General features: G+C 37.3%; 1 protein-coding gene across 1 annotated transcript in view; it reads left to right on the top strand.

The window, feature by feature from the left end:
- MALRD1 (MAM and LDL receptor class A domain containing 1) overlaps nt 1–17,245 on the top strand; it is a 600,449-nt gene that overhangs the window by 558,374 nt on the left and 24,830 nt on the right. The window contains exons 37-38 of the mRNA XM_059909182.1: nt 11,900–11,979; nt 12,072–12,168. Coding sequence (XP_059765165.1) covers nt 11,900–11,979; nt 12,072–12,168 — 177 coding nt within the window. The remainder of the gene's footprint in view (nt 1–11,899; nt 11,980–12,071; nt 12,169–17,245) is intronic.

The following is a 17,245-nucleotide window of genomic DNA, read 5'->3' as shown; positions in this document are numbered from 1 at the left end:
GAAATAGTGTATTAATAGTCTGTCTGATATTTTAATCTAGTGGAAAATTGTATTTAGAAGTTATTGGAGAGATTAAGGATCAGCCATAAAGCCTAGAAAACTTAGCAAATTAAAATAAATTGGATAATTAGCTCCAGGAAAAAAGCAAAAAAAAAAAAAAAGTAAACGGATGGTTAATTTTCATACACTATTGGCTCAGCAGTTAACAGCAATATTTATGTAGTAATAATATTATAAACCCTGAATATGGATTTAATTATATGGAGTGGTGGAGGGAGGGCTCTAAGAGGCAGTGAGTAAGGAGCTGCTGGTTTTATAACACAATGAAATTTTTAGCTATAACAATAAAATAGATAAAAACCACCACATATGTGTATCATTAATAAAAATAGAGGTTCACACTAGAAGAAACAGTTAAGGAGATTGAAAGTATTTGTCTTAGGAGCTTAAGACTTTTAGTGCAACTTGAGTTTTTGAACCATATGCATGCAATACTGTAATGAAAATATAAATATAACAAAATCCCCCTGATCTCACACACACACACACACACACACACACATATACACACACTAACCCTAACCGTAACCCCAACTGTTTGAGGTCATATTTATGACCTCAAATGAGCACTCAGCACTGCTTGAACATGCTGTTATATGTTTCTAGATTGAGTGCTTTTTGAGTCAGAAATTACTCCAGTTTCACGCATTTTCCTCTCTTCCTCAAGCCCCCCACCCCAAAGTACCATCTCTGCCAATTAGTTACCCTCAAATTTCTTTATAAGATTTGTTAGCGGAGAACTCCCAAGTCTTTCCATCAGCAAATGACCCATTCTTATCCATATCCTCTCTCAGAAAAGACCCTGTTCCCCATGGGCTCTGGAGCCCATTCCTTCTCGACACCCCAAGAATTTCATCACCCCCTCTCTCTCTATCAGACAGAAACCTCTCCATATCTACTGAATTATCAACAAACATGCTCTGTAGCTATACCCTTATAAAAGAGAAGACAACACAACCCTCACTTGTTCCCACTTGCTATTCCAGCTCCCAATAAATCCATCTTATCCTCTTCAAAGTGGTGTCCACGCTCACTGTCTCCAACTTGGTCCTTCCATTGGCACTGCAACCATTGGCACTGCAACCTTTCTAATTCCACCATAAACGTAGTTACTGATATATTTGCTTATTGTCTTTCTCTACAACCCCCTCCCTCAATAAAATGTACACTTTGTGAGGGCAGGACTTTGGCTTTTATGCTGCTATCCCAACACTTTGGACATAGCACCTGGCCCTCAATAAATATCTTCAAACAAATGAATTAAGTATCAAATCTTTGTTTCAAAACAACACAATGATTTTTAAAAAGATTTTAGTGCATAATATATGGTACACAATATTGGACATACAGCGTGACAGTTACTTGAATACTTTTTTAAAAAACATTTGATTTAATACAAATATGCAATGCAAATCAAATGAAAAGACATATTTAATTATTTTGCACTAATCTGTGTTTATATTATATATATATAAATAAAACATCCTACTAAAATAGTTAAATATTTAGTAACGTAATCACAACCAATACATGCTACATGTCAGTTCTAATTGCTTAAAAATTCCATTTTTAGTGCATGTTTATTTCCTTGCAAATGTAGTAACGTGCTCAGAAATAATTTAAACTATATATATTTTTTAAATTTAACGGGAAATGCTTATTGCTCTGTGGATGGGGTGTCACAAAATCATCTAATATCAGGATTTATTGTAACAGAAACTGCTGAAACCTAAGGAGAGACGAGGCAACATCTCTTTGGTAAAGATCCATCAACATCACCAGCTTGTTCTTGCCCTGACTTTTTCTTTTTTCCAATTTCTTTCTCCTGCTATGTACCTAGAGTATCCCAAGCCAGGTGGTTAACGACCTATTATCCTTAAAATTTATGAGATTTTCACAAGGTGAAATAGCCTCTAACAGAGTCATTTTTCTTCCGTTGCCAGCTGCACCACCCTATTCTTATTCAGAGGTTCCGCCCACAGAGGCGGTCATCCAGAGCTCCATCCTCACCAGGTGTTACACATGAAGGACCAACATTCTTCATTATGTCTAAGGGTGTGAAGTTTTAAGAGATCATCACATACTCTAACAACAAAGATATATAAACAATGGAAATATATGTGTTTGTGTAATAATTTTTTTCTGTATTGTATTTGGGGATTTTTGCATATCTTTGAGTGAGATCGATCTATGATTTTGTGGGTGTGCTATACTTGATTTATGTAGCAGAGATATGTAACTTTATGGAACAAATTAGTTAACCTTCCTTTTTCATATGTTTAGAAGGGAATTAGAAATTTTATAAATTTCTAATTACAAATCTTATAAAGAAATTTGAGGGTAAGTAATTGGCAGAGATAATTAGCTGGGAATTATCTGTTTATTAAACATTTGAGAGAATTCACCAGTAAATTGATCTAAACCAGGAACTATGTTAGGAGATTTTTCATTAATAACAGAATGGTTCTATTGTTATTATCCATTTTCTATGTTTAGAAGAGTTTATATAACATGAGGATTATTTATTCATTAACAACTTTAGAAAGTTCATCAGTATAGTGATTCAGAGATAGAAATTTTATTGAAAGGAACCTGTGGATAATTTAGAACAATAGGTTCTTCTACTATTTTTACTTCTCTCTCACAGGGTCCTCTGCTTCTTGTACAGATTGATTTGCCTTTTACCCATGAGTTAAAACTACATACCCAGTGAAAAGCAAGTGTTTAATAAATCTTACAGCACAATGTACTCTTATATTCAGATTGCTGGTAATTTATTTAGGATTTTGGCATCTATAAGTGACATTGCTCCCAGGTTTTCTTCTGTGTATAATATTTTTTGAGGTTCTGTTACCAGACAAGCATTAGATCTCTGAAGTAAATTGGGTAGCTTTTTATTCTCTGAAACGGCACATAAAGCATGAGAATTACCTTTTCTCGAAACTTGGAGAGGACAAAACAGCCAAATAGCCTGGTCTTGAAGCAGTTTTTAAGGCTTTTTCAATATCGTATGTGTTATTGAACTACTCTAGATTTCTACTGCTTACATTAATTGTATAATTTATAGTATCATTGCAAAATCATTCATTTCATTGAGGTTTTCAAGTTTCTGTTTATAGAGCTTAGTATATAAATATGTATGTATATACACATAATACATAAATAAATTTATTTTATATACATTATATATAATCTATATATATTTACACTTACAAATATATGTTAAATATACACACATGTATAATATATATGCTTGTGTGTGCATGTGTGCATTAAATTTGAATAGTAACAAGTGCAATGAAGAAAAATCATTAGGGTAAGCAGGTTGCTAGGAAGGGACGGGGAAGGGATGATGGCAGTGATGTATTTTAGATAAACTTGCTGATTAAGGCCCCTCTGAGAAGGTGTAATTTGAGTCAAGATCACAATTCCATGAAAGTTCAAGCTATTCCAAGATTTGGGCACACTACTTAACTGTCAGGAAAAGCAGAAAACATGAAGTCCCCGAGGCAAGAACAAGCTTAGTGTGTTTAGGGAAGAGCATTACCAGACAACATGTGGTCTAATAGATTATGATGCACCTAGAACAAGGCCTAGCATACAGAAGGTGTTCAATAATTACTCACTGAGCAAAGAGTGCAGGGTTTAGACTTTTTTCTCAGTTGACTGGAAAGTCATTAGAAGATTCTTTGTTTTGTACTGAGCAAGTAGAGGGCCTTGTTACTTCACCAAAAGGTCAAAGTGAGTCCTAAACACCCGTGGATTCTCACCCTGGGCTTTGTGAGTACTCTGGTTAGTGGACATTCCTTCCAGTGGCTGACAATTCATTGTTTGTTCTTTCTAATTTTCAGCCTTACCATCTTGTGTGTTTTCGTATGTATTTCAAAGCACATATATTCAATGAAGGAGAGAAAACAAGAATAAAGCCTTGCTGGAATTAAGTCACAATCTATGTTTTAAAGGAAAATTCTTTCACACTTCATAGGATGACAGGAGAAAAAGTTCAGAAACCTATTTCTTGCTAGTTTACACTCCACAGCAAAACTTTAATGCCTTTATCTTCTTCATCTTAGAACAAGACTGGTTTCTATTGACTTGCAGCCATTTTCAGTTGCCCAGTTTGTGAATTATTTAGTTTCTTTTCTATTTCTTCTTCCTTTTTGCCCCCTTCCATCCAATTCCAGGGAAATAATGCTTCATAACAGTTGCGAAAAAAAGCAGAAGTGGGAAGCTCAAAACATCAATTTCGGGAGTTTTCTGGGGGTTTTTTAGTGTCACATCAGCTATCTGTATGAGCAAAAGGGAAAAAGAAGGACAATTTTTATCTGCTTTATTTCATCTCTGAAGTAGTTAAAGTTGTTTCTATTGTAATCATTTGAAATAACATGAATGTGCTTCCTTCCTACATTTGCAATTCTGTGCAACTTGACTACCAATCCAAGTGGAAATAGCCGTAAAAGACACACAGGAGCATGTGATTTGTATTTTCAAGTAATCATCCCCTAAGGACAAAATCTGATCATATATACGCTGCTTTTTTTGTTAGGAAATGGAATATAGTAAGAATTTTACAAATATTCATATGGTGCAATGACAAGAACATAGGCAAAGCAGTTTCGAGAACCTGAATTCACCACTTACAAAACCATTGCTCTCTGAGCTTCCATTTCCTCTCTGTACACTGAGAACAATAACACTTAACCTCAAGGGGTGTTCTAAGGCAGTGGTTCTCAAAGTGTGGCCTCAGACCAGCAGAGTCAGTGTCACCTAAAAAATTGTTAGAAATGGAATTCTGGAGTCACCTCAGACTTACTGAATCAGAAACTCTGTGGATGGGCCAGCAATCTGTTTTAGCAAACATTCCAGGTGATTCTGTTACATACTAAAGTTGTAAATGACTGTTACCATGGTTAAACAAGATACCATTTGGACTATTTGGACTTTAATTAAAATGAAAGTGCTTTGATAACTGTAACACTTTATCCACTTAACTGCCATTATTGTGATGACTGTGAATATTTTCAGTAAATATCTATGAGCAGGATTGTGCTCATTGGAGCATACAAGAGTATAACAGGTATAGTCTTTACCTTAGAAAAATTTATAGTCTAGAAAAATTTGTAAGGAAACCGACAATTAACAGTACTGTGTGTTAAGTGCTGTCATGGGAGTTTGCAGAGTGTCCCAGAACCAAAGATGGTCCATTTAAGTTAGGCAGGAGCATAAAGAAGGCTTCCAGGGGGACATGTTATTTGGTCTGTGTCCTTAAGGATAAACATGAGTTGGCTAGATTGATAAGAAGTGAAGCCATCTTCCAGCTAATGAGAATGGGTGTCCTAGAAAGTCCTAGGAGTGTGAAAGAGTATCTTAAGTGAAGGGGTTTCAAATAAGAGTAAAGGGTGTGTGAGCAAAGGGAGAATTGAGATCGAACCTGCTGTGCCATCAAGAGGCCCTATTGGAGTAGAGCCTCTGTATGAAACCACTTCATCTAGACAGGATTCTCACAGCTGTGTAAACGCAGTGAAGGCGTAGAATCAGGGAAGTTACATGATGTGACATCAGTCTGTAGGCAGGAAACCCAGTTACGGACCTGTTACAGCACTGGAGCCATGAGGGCCTTTGGCCATGTGGCCAAAGCAGGATGGGGCAGGAGGATGTATGTATGAGATGTCTAGCAGGTAAATTGATGAAATTTTGGTGATTGAGATGATGAAGTGGAGAATGGATATGGGGATTCAGAAACTTTTAAACTTATACATCTTTTTTTTTTTAAACATAAAATTCTTATCTCTTTCTGATGCTTGGAATGTCATATTTCAAAATAAGATTAAGATTCCCTTTAAAGGGTTTCATAATTGTTAGGAAAAATGCAATCCAGTGTGTTCTCCCCATTATCCTGAATCAGTAAAAAGTATTGGATCAGGTCAGCTAATTAAAATCCAATATATGCAAAAATAATTCTTTTCAAAACTATCAATGTATGACATTTTAAAAAACTGTACTTTTTATTTCTCTTGAATAGTTGTAATACATGAACACTGTAAAAAAAAAAAAAATTCAAGTTCAGAAATAAAAAAAAAAAAAAAAAAAAAAAAAAAAGAGAAAAAAATCCAATGTGTTCTCCCCATTATCCTGAATCAGTAAAAAGTATTGGATGAGGTCAGCTAATTAAAATCTAAAGTTAAATATTCAAATATCAACATGCTATGAAATAACTGACAAATAAAATTTGTCTTTTGTTACTTTACACTTATTTGAACAATTCAAGTAGTTTAAAAAGGACAGAGTAAACCCTCTGCTGGTTCCCACCAAATTAATCCATGAACACATTCTTAGAAAATGTGTGGCTCCTCATTTGTTTTTCCTGGCAATGAGACAGATGAACTGGGACCTGCACACAAATGACAGAAAGGATGGGAGATCTTTTTGTTCCAGGTGTTAGTAATGAATGGGTGTTCCCAAGCACACCCAGAAATAAGTTGTTATTTTATTATAAATCCTCACTTATTACCTACTAGTAGCAGAAGACCTGTTAGAAGTTAGGAAAGATTAGGGTGTTGGCTCTGGCTGAAAGAGTCTAATCACATTTTATTTCTCCCTTTCTCCTGTTTGTGTTAAGAAAACAGGCCCTTATGCATGGATAGAGTGGGAAGTTTATCTTTCTCTTTCAAGAGGGCTCTATCTAATACTTCTATATGTTATAAAATATGCTGCAGCTAATTAGTCAAGGAGGAAATTAGTCCAAGCAAATTAATCACTGGTACTCAATGTGGAATTTCAGTGCTTGCTTTGTGACTCAGAGATTATTTAGTGGCTTCTCCTGCTTTCTTGTTTTCTGTTAAAATGAATTCATCCATGACAACAAGGATGGCCCATTAGGGGCTACCTCAGTTGTCCCACTCCCCTTCTGCTGGCACAGGCTCAGCCTAAGGATCAGAAAGTACTCGGTCTGAGCTGATGCTTTCATGCAAAGTTGGGATGGCACGGCTTTCTCCCCCTTGGAGTACTTCCGACGGGTAGAAACCACAGAGGATGGGGCGGGGCGGGGTGGGGGGAAGAAATGTTCATCACAAGCAGCGAGCATCCTAAACACCTGCTTTTCCTTCCCCTCCCTGTATAACTGGCTCAAGAACCTCCAGGCATATTCAGATGTAAAAATGCTTTTTAAATGGCATAATTAATAAGTCATGAAAACAGAAGCTGTGGCAATGTCTTTTCACTGCTCCCTAAGTCTTACTGATGCTCAGGCAGGGATGGAGACAGGGCAGTTGTCAAAGGTCAGCTCCCTGGAGGGCCAGTATGTTAGGGCAGGGAATGGTCAGGACCATGATTTACACCAGAAAGCAAAAGGCTGGGTATCAAAGAGCCTGACACAGATAACACTTTACAGTTAACAATGTACTTTCACATGCATTGTTTTATTTAATTCTCCTACACATCTTGTTAGGTAAGTTGTAATTCTTACTGTTTATAAATAGGAAACTGAAGTGATTTGACTCTCCTAAAGCCACATAGCTAGAAAGTGGCAGAGTCTAGCCTGAAATCCAGGTGCCCTGACTCTCATTACTTACTCTTTTCCCAGCTCTACATCTGCCTCCCCTACACCTAGATGTTTCCAAGGTAAAGCTTAATGTGATAAATGGGAGTTTTCAGACCATGAGGCTCAGGAATATCCCCACTGTTTCTCTCCTAACAGACAAAAATTGCGAAGTTGACTGCTATTATAAACAACTATATTCCAACTTTAGGAAGACCATGGGAAGCAAAACCGTGTAGTGAACAGAGCATAACACGAGAGCCAGAGATGTAGTTTAAAGTCTAGTTCAGAGTGTACCTCTGGTGACTTACTGCTCAACCACTCTGGGCCTTTATTTCCTCAACTATGAAATGGGGAAATAACTCGTATCTTGTAACATTAGTGTTTCACAAGTAATACATTAAAGCATTTAGAATATTGTTTAGCACACAGCAGGTGTTCAATTCAATCTCTATGGGGCTTAGTATATTGTAGTTTTCTGAAGCATGAATGTCATTGTAGGATGATATTGGTTTCTATAAACAAAAATGATATTCATGATTTTAATAATCATAACGTGTTGCTGTAAACATGCCTAATAAAAAGAAAAACAAGTCTACTGCTCTAATGCTAAATGATAAATCTAATCTGGACTATATTCAAAATGCATGCTCCTTATGAAGGGATTTTCCTTCTACAGACATAAAAAACTATAAAATTAGAGTAAGTATGGCTTAAAAAATATACTGCAGTAAAGAATTGGGAAATCCAGAGGTTAGTTTAGCATCCCATTAATAATCTGAACATAATTCAAACATATCTCTCGAGATCCCATCAGTCATAGATGATTTCTGTATACTTAGATGACCATTTTTCTCTGAAACATTGTTATATAATACATACATAAATTTATAATGCTTTGGAATAAATATAACTTAATATATCACCTGTTCCGTTCATGTCTAGTTGAGACTACACATTTTTTCACTTTCTGGCTCTGGAAAAATAGATTCTTGAAGCTATTTTTTTCATCTTCTTCTTTAGCACTTTTCTTTACCTTTCTTATACTTCATATATTTTATTTTCTGCTTTGTCTCTTACTTATTTTTAAATGTGCTTTTTATCTCCCAAGTTTATGCTCCTACAAATTCTCAAGCATGTCTTGCCCATCCTTTTTATATCTAGCAGACTACCTTGTACATAGTAGACATTCAATAAATATTTTTTGAATAAAGGATTATTGATTTAATGAGGAGAACTTCAGGGATCAAAATGAAAGAGTAGGAAAACTGGTTTTGTGTGTGTGCTCGTAATAGAAGACCAAACTCAAACTGGCTCAGACAATTAAAGAATTTATTGACTCATGTATCTAAAAAGTCTAAACCCAGAGCAGGCTTGAAACAGGAATGGATTGAAAAGTTTTCAATGCCATTAAGTTTGTTCCTCCATTTCTCCATGATTTCCTAGGCTCTGTCTTCCTGTTTGTTTTATCCTCAGGCTTGCTTTTGTAACAAAATGGTAGCTTCACAGGGCTATACTCTTCCTTTTTCACATCAGAGTTGGGCAGAGGATATTTCTTACCACAAATATCCATCAATATGTACCCACTGGTGACAAAATTCTTACTGGACAAACTTACGTCCATGTCTCTCTATGAACCAATCACTGTTGATTAGGAATGCATTGGACAGGGTCCTGAGGCAAAAGGCTACACCAAGAAAAATGAGATTAACTCTAGAGGTCAGGTTGTGGTTCCATCCCAACCAAACCATAGAAATGCTTATGATTTGGTGGAGGGAAGGGAAGGAGCGTGGGTGGTTAAATGAATCTGGGGGATAATTAAGTGGTAGTGTGAACTTCCATCATTCTAAAAATAAGGCTGAAATTCTCCAGTGTTAGACTTACACTCATCAGGTATATGAAATAAGTGATAAAACACACAGCCTCAGATTAGCTCAGAATAAATCAAATTTTCCTTAAAAGCTTTCTCTTATGGGTGCTTTCTGAATAAAAACAAGTCATTTTCTTCCCTTTTGTCAAGCTATCAGTTAATTTTTTTTCATTAAACCGTTCTTATGACTCATTATGAAAAAGACCTGCAAAATAATTTCATCACATCTAACATTTCTTTTTTCCTGACATTAAAACAAAACGAACATGCATTCTAATTTAGACTGAGGTATCCTAGTCTTTAGCACAAATATTATAAAATGTTTATCGTCCTTATGGATCCTTTTGGATTACACAAGAGGTGGAATCACCATTGCATTTGATCTTGTTTACTCATAAAATAGCTAAAACATTACCTAAAAAGCGCTATCTAGTCCTTAATTGTCAAGCAAATAAGGTGAATCTCATTGCCCCATTCTTTTAGGGACCTCATTCTTGGCACCAATTATGCAGCACTCCCCACACCCACCGGACTCTAACAGCCACCCAGCTTTCCCACTGCTGTGGCTGGAATGGCCACTGAGACTGGTCTGCTCTGGTTGGCTGGCGTCCACTTAGCCAAAGCACACCCAGTTCTTCCCAATATCTCATCCACTTACCCTATCTGATTTCTCCCCACAAGAGCCTTCGCCCTTCACCCCCAACAACTATAATATTACCCAACACGCTACTACTAAAAACAACAATCTTTGCGTTATCTCTTCAGGAAAAGTCAGTCTCTTATTTTTCCTTTGGTATGCTAATATTGCTGATTTGCTAAGGAGAAATAAATAGTTGAGTGAAATGTCTACGCTTCCCTACCCAGATTGCCTGTGAAAAGTAATAGAGAAGATGACTAGCCTTTTCTTTTTAAAACGTCTCAGTGATCTTTAATACAGATCTGTGGTCACCTTGGAGGAGATGAGTCCACCAAACTGTAGAGCAGACAGGATGCTCAATTTTCACTTCTAGCTTGCAGTCCTCAGGGAGATGGGACCAGAGAAACTCCTTTCACTGCCATTGGTCAAAGCGAAAGGAACTTCAGTGTGCCAATTCTAGCATACCATCACTGCAGGTCTCCGTGTTCCAAGACAAGCACTGAGGACCCACCCCATTCAGGAAGATTTTAAGGGAGTCCAGGCAAAATGTGAAGGACTTACATGCAGATTCACATTGCCAACCTGAGAACTGATAAGGAATACATATTAAGGTTTATGAGAATAAAAAACAAATACTCCAATCTTAAACATTCTAATTTATTTTAATTTGAATGTCAGAGACATCAAAAACAATCAAATTATCTTAAATTTCTACTTTTTAAAGAGTATTTACGAAGGAAAGAAGGCATTCTTATGGGCCTCCTTGAACCACTAAGCTTTTTATATTTAGACAAGCTATTGCTTTTTTGAAGAAATTGCTATTGGTCATTCAGATTTTCAAATTCAAAAGAGAGACTGAGAAAAAAAAATTAACTGTGTGCTGAAGAAGCATTGCTTCTAACACACCACTTCTAAGCACACACATTCAAAAGCTAGTTTTTAATCCTATTTTATAGCCTGTACCATGAATTTGGCAGGAAATTCAACCAAACCCTTCTTAATTTGTATCCTGTTATTTTTGGTAAACAAGAATGTATACATGAGCTTTCACACTAATATGCAAACACATTCTGCCAGAGAAATTCTGACACATTCACTGCTTAGAAATAAACCTCGTCTCCCTTTGAGGCACAAGCTAGTCTCCAATTCTGAACTTTCTGAAGGCCATCCATATCAGAGGAGATGTCCCTAGTGTTACAAGTTTCATCATGTATGTCCCTAAATATAGCAGAGGTAGTGAAATCCTCTAGGACTGATGGTATATCCAATTTGACCCATAACCTGATTCCAAATCTATGAACTTGAAGGATCATCCCCTTGTAATGAGAAATAAAAATACTGATTTATATTTATGTTAATCTATAATTTGAATATTCTCTATTGGTATCTGAAAGAACTGAAATCCATTCACTGTTGAAAAATGTGCTAGCTTTTGAGTTTGAGTCAAATGAAAAAGTAAAGTAATATTTGACACTGGTGAAAAGTGAAGTCAATTCTTGAAAACAAGAAATTAGCCTTGTTCTCACCTTATAGATAAAGAAATCAAGTCCCCACCTTACAGATAAAGTTAAGAAGGGAATAAATATTTTAAAAAAATCATCTTACACAATAATGTAAGAATACAATTTAATTATCTTTTTGCTTTGGTTTAACATTTTTGGTTTCGTATCAAAGTTACCCACATTCCTGGTATCTCACTGTTTATTGACATTCATCATTTTATTCCATGACAATACTGCTAAAATATGTTTCCACTTCTTTTTTTGCCAACTATTACATTTTATCTCATTTCCAGATGTGGACAAGGATGGAAGGGAAATCGTTGCCATATCAAGGTTAACCCTCCCATTGCTGATTTCACGGACACTCAGAACAGTAGGTTACATTGTGACCACAGTCACTTGAGTTTTGGAGTCTCTAATATTTTTCACTGAATATTTACATTTTTCATTGGTTTGAAATTCCAGATATATGGACCCTCCTGGGTATTGGATTAGCTTTCCTGACGACTCATATAACAGTAGTGGTCTTGTGTTTTCTTGCCAAGAGAAAAGTACCAGTAAGGTAAGTGATGCCTTTGATTGCTGTGGCAGACCAATTTTCTGAAACATTTCATTTGCTATATTTTCTTTCACCCCATATTACATACTGGTAACTTTAGTTTTCCATACTTTATGGATTTATTTTTCTGGGTAGAAAGCAAGAGCTACTTAATGATAATCACTCTTGTTTTAAATAAGAAGCATTAAGTTTACTTTTCCAATTATATTAGGAACATTTTTGATGACACCAGAAAACAGAATCCGACATTCTCCCCAAATTAAAAAGGCATGAGGCGATGGATGTCCCACTCTCTGGTAGCCCCTGGGGAAGGCAGCAGAACTGCCAAAGGGATCCTTTCTTGACTTGCTTAGGGAGGCTGGCTCTAAGCACCAGTGTTCCAGACCAAGACTCCCATGTTCTAGCCAACATACAGAACAGAGGCCAAGAGCTGCTGCACCTGGAGGACCTCTGTGGGCTGGGCTCATGCATAACTAAGACCTCACAACCTACAGTGCCCTTCAGGACCCTGGGGCTTCCTACCCAATACCCATCTTCCCATCACCTGTATGGGAAACACATCATCCCAATAATGAAAGCGATTGACTTTCCCATAACCTGAACAAGGTAAGGGCTAAGAATAAGATTTAATGAAATTTTTTAATGGATCTTTATTGGAGTATAAATGCTTCACAATACTGTGTTAGTTTCTGTTGTACAACAAAATGAATCAGCCATATGCATACATATATCCCCATATCCCCTCCCTCTCGAGCCTCCCTCCCACCCTCCCTATCCCACGTCTCTAGGTCATTGCAAAGCACCGAGCTCATCTCCCTGTGCTATGCTGCTGCTTCCCACTAGCTATCTATTTTACATTTGGTAGTGTATATATGTCAATGCTACTCTCTCACTTTGTCCCAGCTTACCCTTCCCCCGCTCCATGTCCTCAAGTCCATTCTCTACGTCTGTGTCTTTATTCCTGTCCTGCCCCTAGGTTCATCAGTACCATTTTTTTTTTTTTTTTAGATTCCATATACATGTGTTAGCATACGGTATTTGTCTTTCTCTTTGTGACTTACTTCACTCTATTGCAGACTCTAGGTCCATCCACCTCACTACAAATAACTCAATTTCACTTCTTTTTATGGCTGAGTAATATTCCATTGTATATATGTGCCACATCTTCTTTATCCATTCATCTGTCAATGGACACTTAGGTTGCTTCCATGTCCTGGCTATTGTAAATAGTGTTGCAATGAACATTGTGGTACATGACTCTTTTTGAATTATGGTTTTCTCAGGGTATATGCCCAGTAGTGGGATTGCTGGGTCATATGGTAGTTCTATTTTTAGTTTTTTAAGGAACCTCCATAGTGGTTGTATCAATTTACATTCCCACCAACAGTGCAGGAGGGTTCCTTTTTCACCACACCCTTTCCAGTATTTATGGTTTCTAGATTTTTTGATAATGGCCATTCTGACTGGTGTGAGGTGATACCTCACTGTAGTTTTGATTTGCATGTCTCTAATAATTAGTGATGTTGAGCATCTTTTCATGTGCATGTTGGCCATCTGTATGTCTTCTTTGGTGAAATGTCTATTTAGGTCTTCTGCCCATTTTTTAATTGAACTGTTTTTTGTTTGTTTTTTTTTTAATTTATTTATTTACTTATGGCTGTGTTGGGTCTTCGTTTCTGTGCGAGGGCTTTCTCTAGTTGTGGCAGGCGGGGGCCACTCTTCATCGCTGTGCGCGGGCCTCTCACTATCGCGGCCTCTCTTGTTGAGGAGCACAGGCTCCAGACGCGCAGGCTCAGTAATTGTAGCTCACGGGCCCAGTTGCTCCGCAGCATGTGGAATCTTCCCAGACCAGGGCTCGAACCCGTGTCCCCTGCATTGGCAGACAGATTCCCAACCACTGCGCCACCAGGGAAGCCCTGAACTGTTTTTTTGATATTGAGCTCCATGAGCTCTTTGTATATTTTGGAGATTAATCCTTTGTCCACTGTTTCATTTGCAGATATTTTCTCCCATTCTGAGGGTTGTCTTTTCGTCTTGTTTATGGTTTCCTTTGCTGTGCAAAAGCTTTGAAGTTTCATTAGGTCCCATTTGTTTATATTTCCATTACTCTAGGAGGTGGGTCAAAAAAGATCTTGCTGTGGTTTATGTCAAAGAGTGTTTTTCCTATGTTTTCCTCTAAGAGTTTTATAGTGTCTGGTCTTACATTTAGGTCTTTAATCCATTTGGAGTTTATTTTTATGTATGGTGTTAGGTAGTGTTCTAATTTCATTCTTTTACATGTAGCTGTCCAGTTTTCCCAGCACCACTTACTGAAGAGGCTGTTTTTTCTCCATTGTATGTCCTTGCCTCCTTTAAATGCATCATCTCTTGCACACCTGAGTTTGTGGTCAGAGATTTAGATTTGCTGCAGATCACTGTGTCACAGAGCACTGGATAACTGCATTTTCGTTGGTGCCAACTTGTATGTGCTCCCACTTGAATTCTCCTCAGATGTCCAGTCTGCAATCATGTTAATTAGCAGACACCAATCTTGATATCATCAATTAAGGCAAATTTATTATAGAATTATAGTGTTCATTAGAAAAAAAATACAACATTTTAATCCATTACTATTAAGAAGATCTTACTCATCTATTAATTCTTTTTTTTTTTTTTTAATTTATTTGTGTCTACGTTGGGTCTTCGTTGCTGCACACGGGCTTTCTCTAGTTGTGCTGAGCGGTGGCTACTCTTTGTTGTGGTACGCGGGCTTCTCATTGTGGTGACTTCTCTTGTTGTGGAGCACGGGCCCTAGAATGCGCAGGCTTCAGTAGTTGCTGTGCGTGGGCTCAGTAGTTGTGGCTTGCGGGCTCTAGAGCACAGGCTCAGTAGTTGTGGCACACTGGGCTTAGTTGCACCATGGCACATGGGATCTTCAAGGACCAGGGATTGAACCCGTGTCCCCTGCATTAGCAGGCGGATTCTTAACCACTGCGCCACCAGGGAAGACCCCTATTAATTTTTTAGTGCTTTCTTATGTGCCTAAAATATGTCAGACAGTGTGGATACAAATATGAATGAAAATCAGTCTGGACTTAACGTAGTGGGGAAAAACAGAAACAAAGCTACTAAGTGAAATACTGGTTTTGTGCTAGGAAATACATGTATTAGCATTCTCCAGAGAAACAGAAAGATAAGATAGATAGATAGATAGATAGAAAGCTAGGTAGCTGGTTAGATATCCTATTGTTTTTCTCTTTCTCTCTGTGTATATATATATCTTTAAATATCAAATACATAATATATACTTAATGTATAAACATAATATATTATGCAGTATATATCATTAATACATTGGTTATTGTTATATTACTATATTGTCTTATCATGTTTAAATATATCAGTATATAATATATAATATATAAAGATATCTCAAATTAACATATATCTCTATATAAAGAATTACATATTCATATATTACATTTATGTAATATTAGTTACATAAATTATATTAATATTAATGAAATAATTAATCAATATTTTAATTGTATTAATAAGAAAATTAATAATGTAATATATTAAGAGAGAGGGATTTATTTCAAGGAATTTGCTCCTGTAATAGTGGGGACTGGCAAGCCTGAAACTTGCAGGACAGGCCTGCAAGCTGGAAATTCAAGTAAGAGTTGATGGTGCAGGCTTGAGTCCAAAATCTGCCAGACAAGCTATCAGACTGGAAACACAGGTAGGATTTTCTGCTGCAGGCTTGAGGCAGAATTCTTTCTTCTTCAAGAAATCTCAGTCTTTTCTCATAAAGCCTTCAAATAAGTGAATGAGGCCCACCCACATTACGGAGGGTAATCTGCTTAAAGTTTGCTGACTGTAAATGCTAATCACATCTGCAAATTCCTTCTCAGCAACATCTAGACTAGTGTTTGAGCAAACAGCTGAGCTCCATAGCCTAGCCAGGTAGACACATAAAATTAATCATTGCAGTATATAAATAAGCTGTCATATTAACACAACCAGTGGGAGTCCTCAGAAACAACCCTAAATTTCACACCTTCTCCAGATTCCTATTGGACAGCCTGTACCGTCAGGGCTAGGGAGAGACCTCTCAGGCAAACGTTGGTGGCAGCACAGCCCAGCCTGACAGAGCCGCCTCTCCTTTCTCTCTTCCATTTCTGTCATTCTTCTGTAAGTTTACACTTTCTCTTCCTCTTTGCTCCTCACTGCTGAGTTACCGCCCTGCCCTCTTCTCTCTCACTAGTACCTTCTCTTCTGATTTCCAAAATCTCAAGACAGTGCTTTTATTCCCTATAACTCCCCCAAACAAATATCACTCCAGACAGTGATATTTGTTTTTCTCTTGTAAGTGATCTCCTGAATTGTTCACTGCACACCCTGCCCCAGAGGCCACAGTGAGGAAGTTCCTACTTTGGACCTGCCTCGGCCCAAAGGTGGGGAAGACCCAACCCAGAGCTACCACGATCCCTCTGCCAGTCCTTTGGACTGGGGGAGGTTTACCCTGAGGCCTCAGAGACTTCTCAAGGATTTGTGGCACAAATAGTTTCAGGGAGTCAATTTACAGATGCTCAAACTTCAGAGGTTCTCTTCTGGCTAAGAAAGGTGCATTTGGCCCCAGGGCATTGCCTCTCTTGTTGCTTCTTTCCCAGATGTCCTCATTACCTTACACTTATCCTGAAACTCACCAAAAAGAGATCCCTGTAGCAAAAGAGATTTGAGATAAGCAATATTGAAAGGGGAACAGGAGATGAATCTTTGCCAAATTTATCTTCTCAGTTTCCCAATCTTTCTCTGTCTCTCTTCCTCTTTCTCTCCTTTCCCACTTAGATTTTGAAATCATGATTTCTTTTAATTGAGGTATATTGTTTTACAATGTTGTGTTAGTTTCTGGTGTACAGCAAAGTGATTCAGTTATATGTGCATATTACATATATTCTTTTTCAGATTTTTCCATTATAGGTTTTTACAAGGTATCAAATATAGTTCCCTGTGCCATACAGTAGTACAGTACAGTATTTTGTATACACTAGTGTGTATCTGTTAATCCCAAACTCCTAATTTATCCCTTCCCTCCACC

Source organism: Balaenoptera ricei, chromosome 2 (genome assembly GCF_028023285.1).
Source record: "Balaenoptera ricei isolate mBalRic1 chromosome 2, mBalRic1.hap2, whole genome shotgun sequence".
NCBI classification, from domain to species: Eukaryota; Metazoa; Chordata; class Mammalia; order Artiodactyla; family Balaenopteridae; genus Balaenoptera; species Balaenoptera ricei.
The sequence above is the reverse complement of the archived record's forward strand: the minus strand, read 5'-3'. Positions and strand labels throughout refer to the sequence as shown.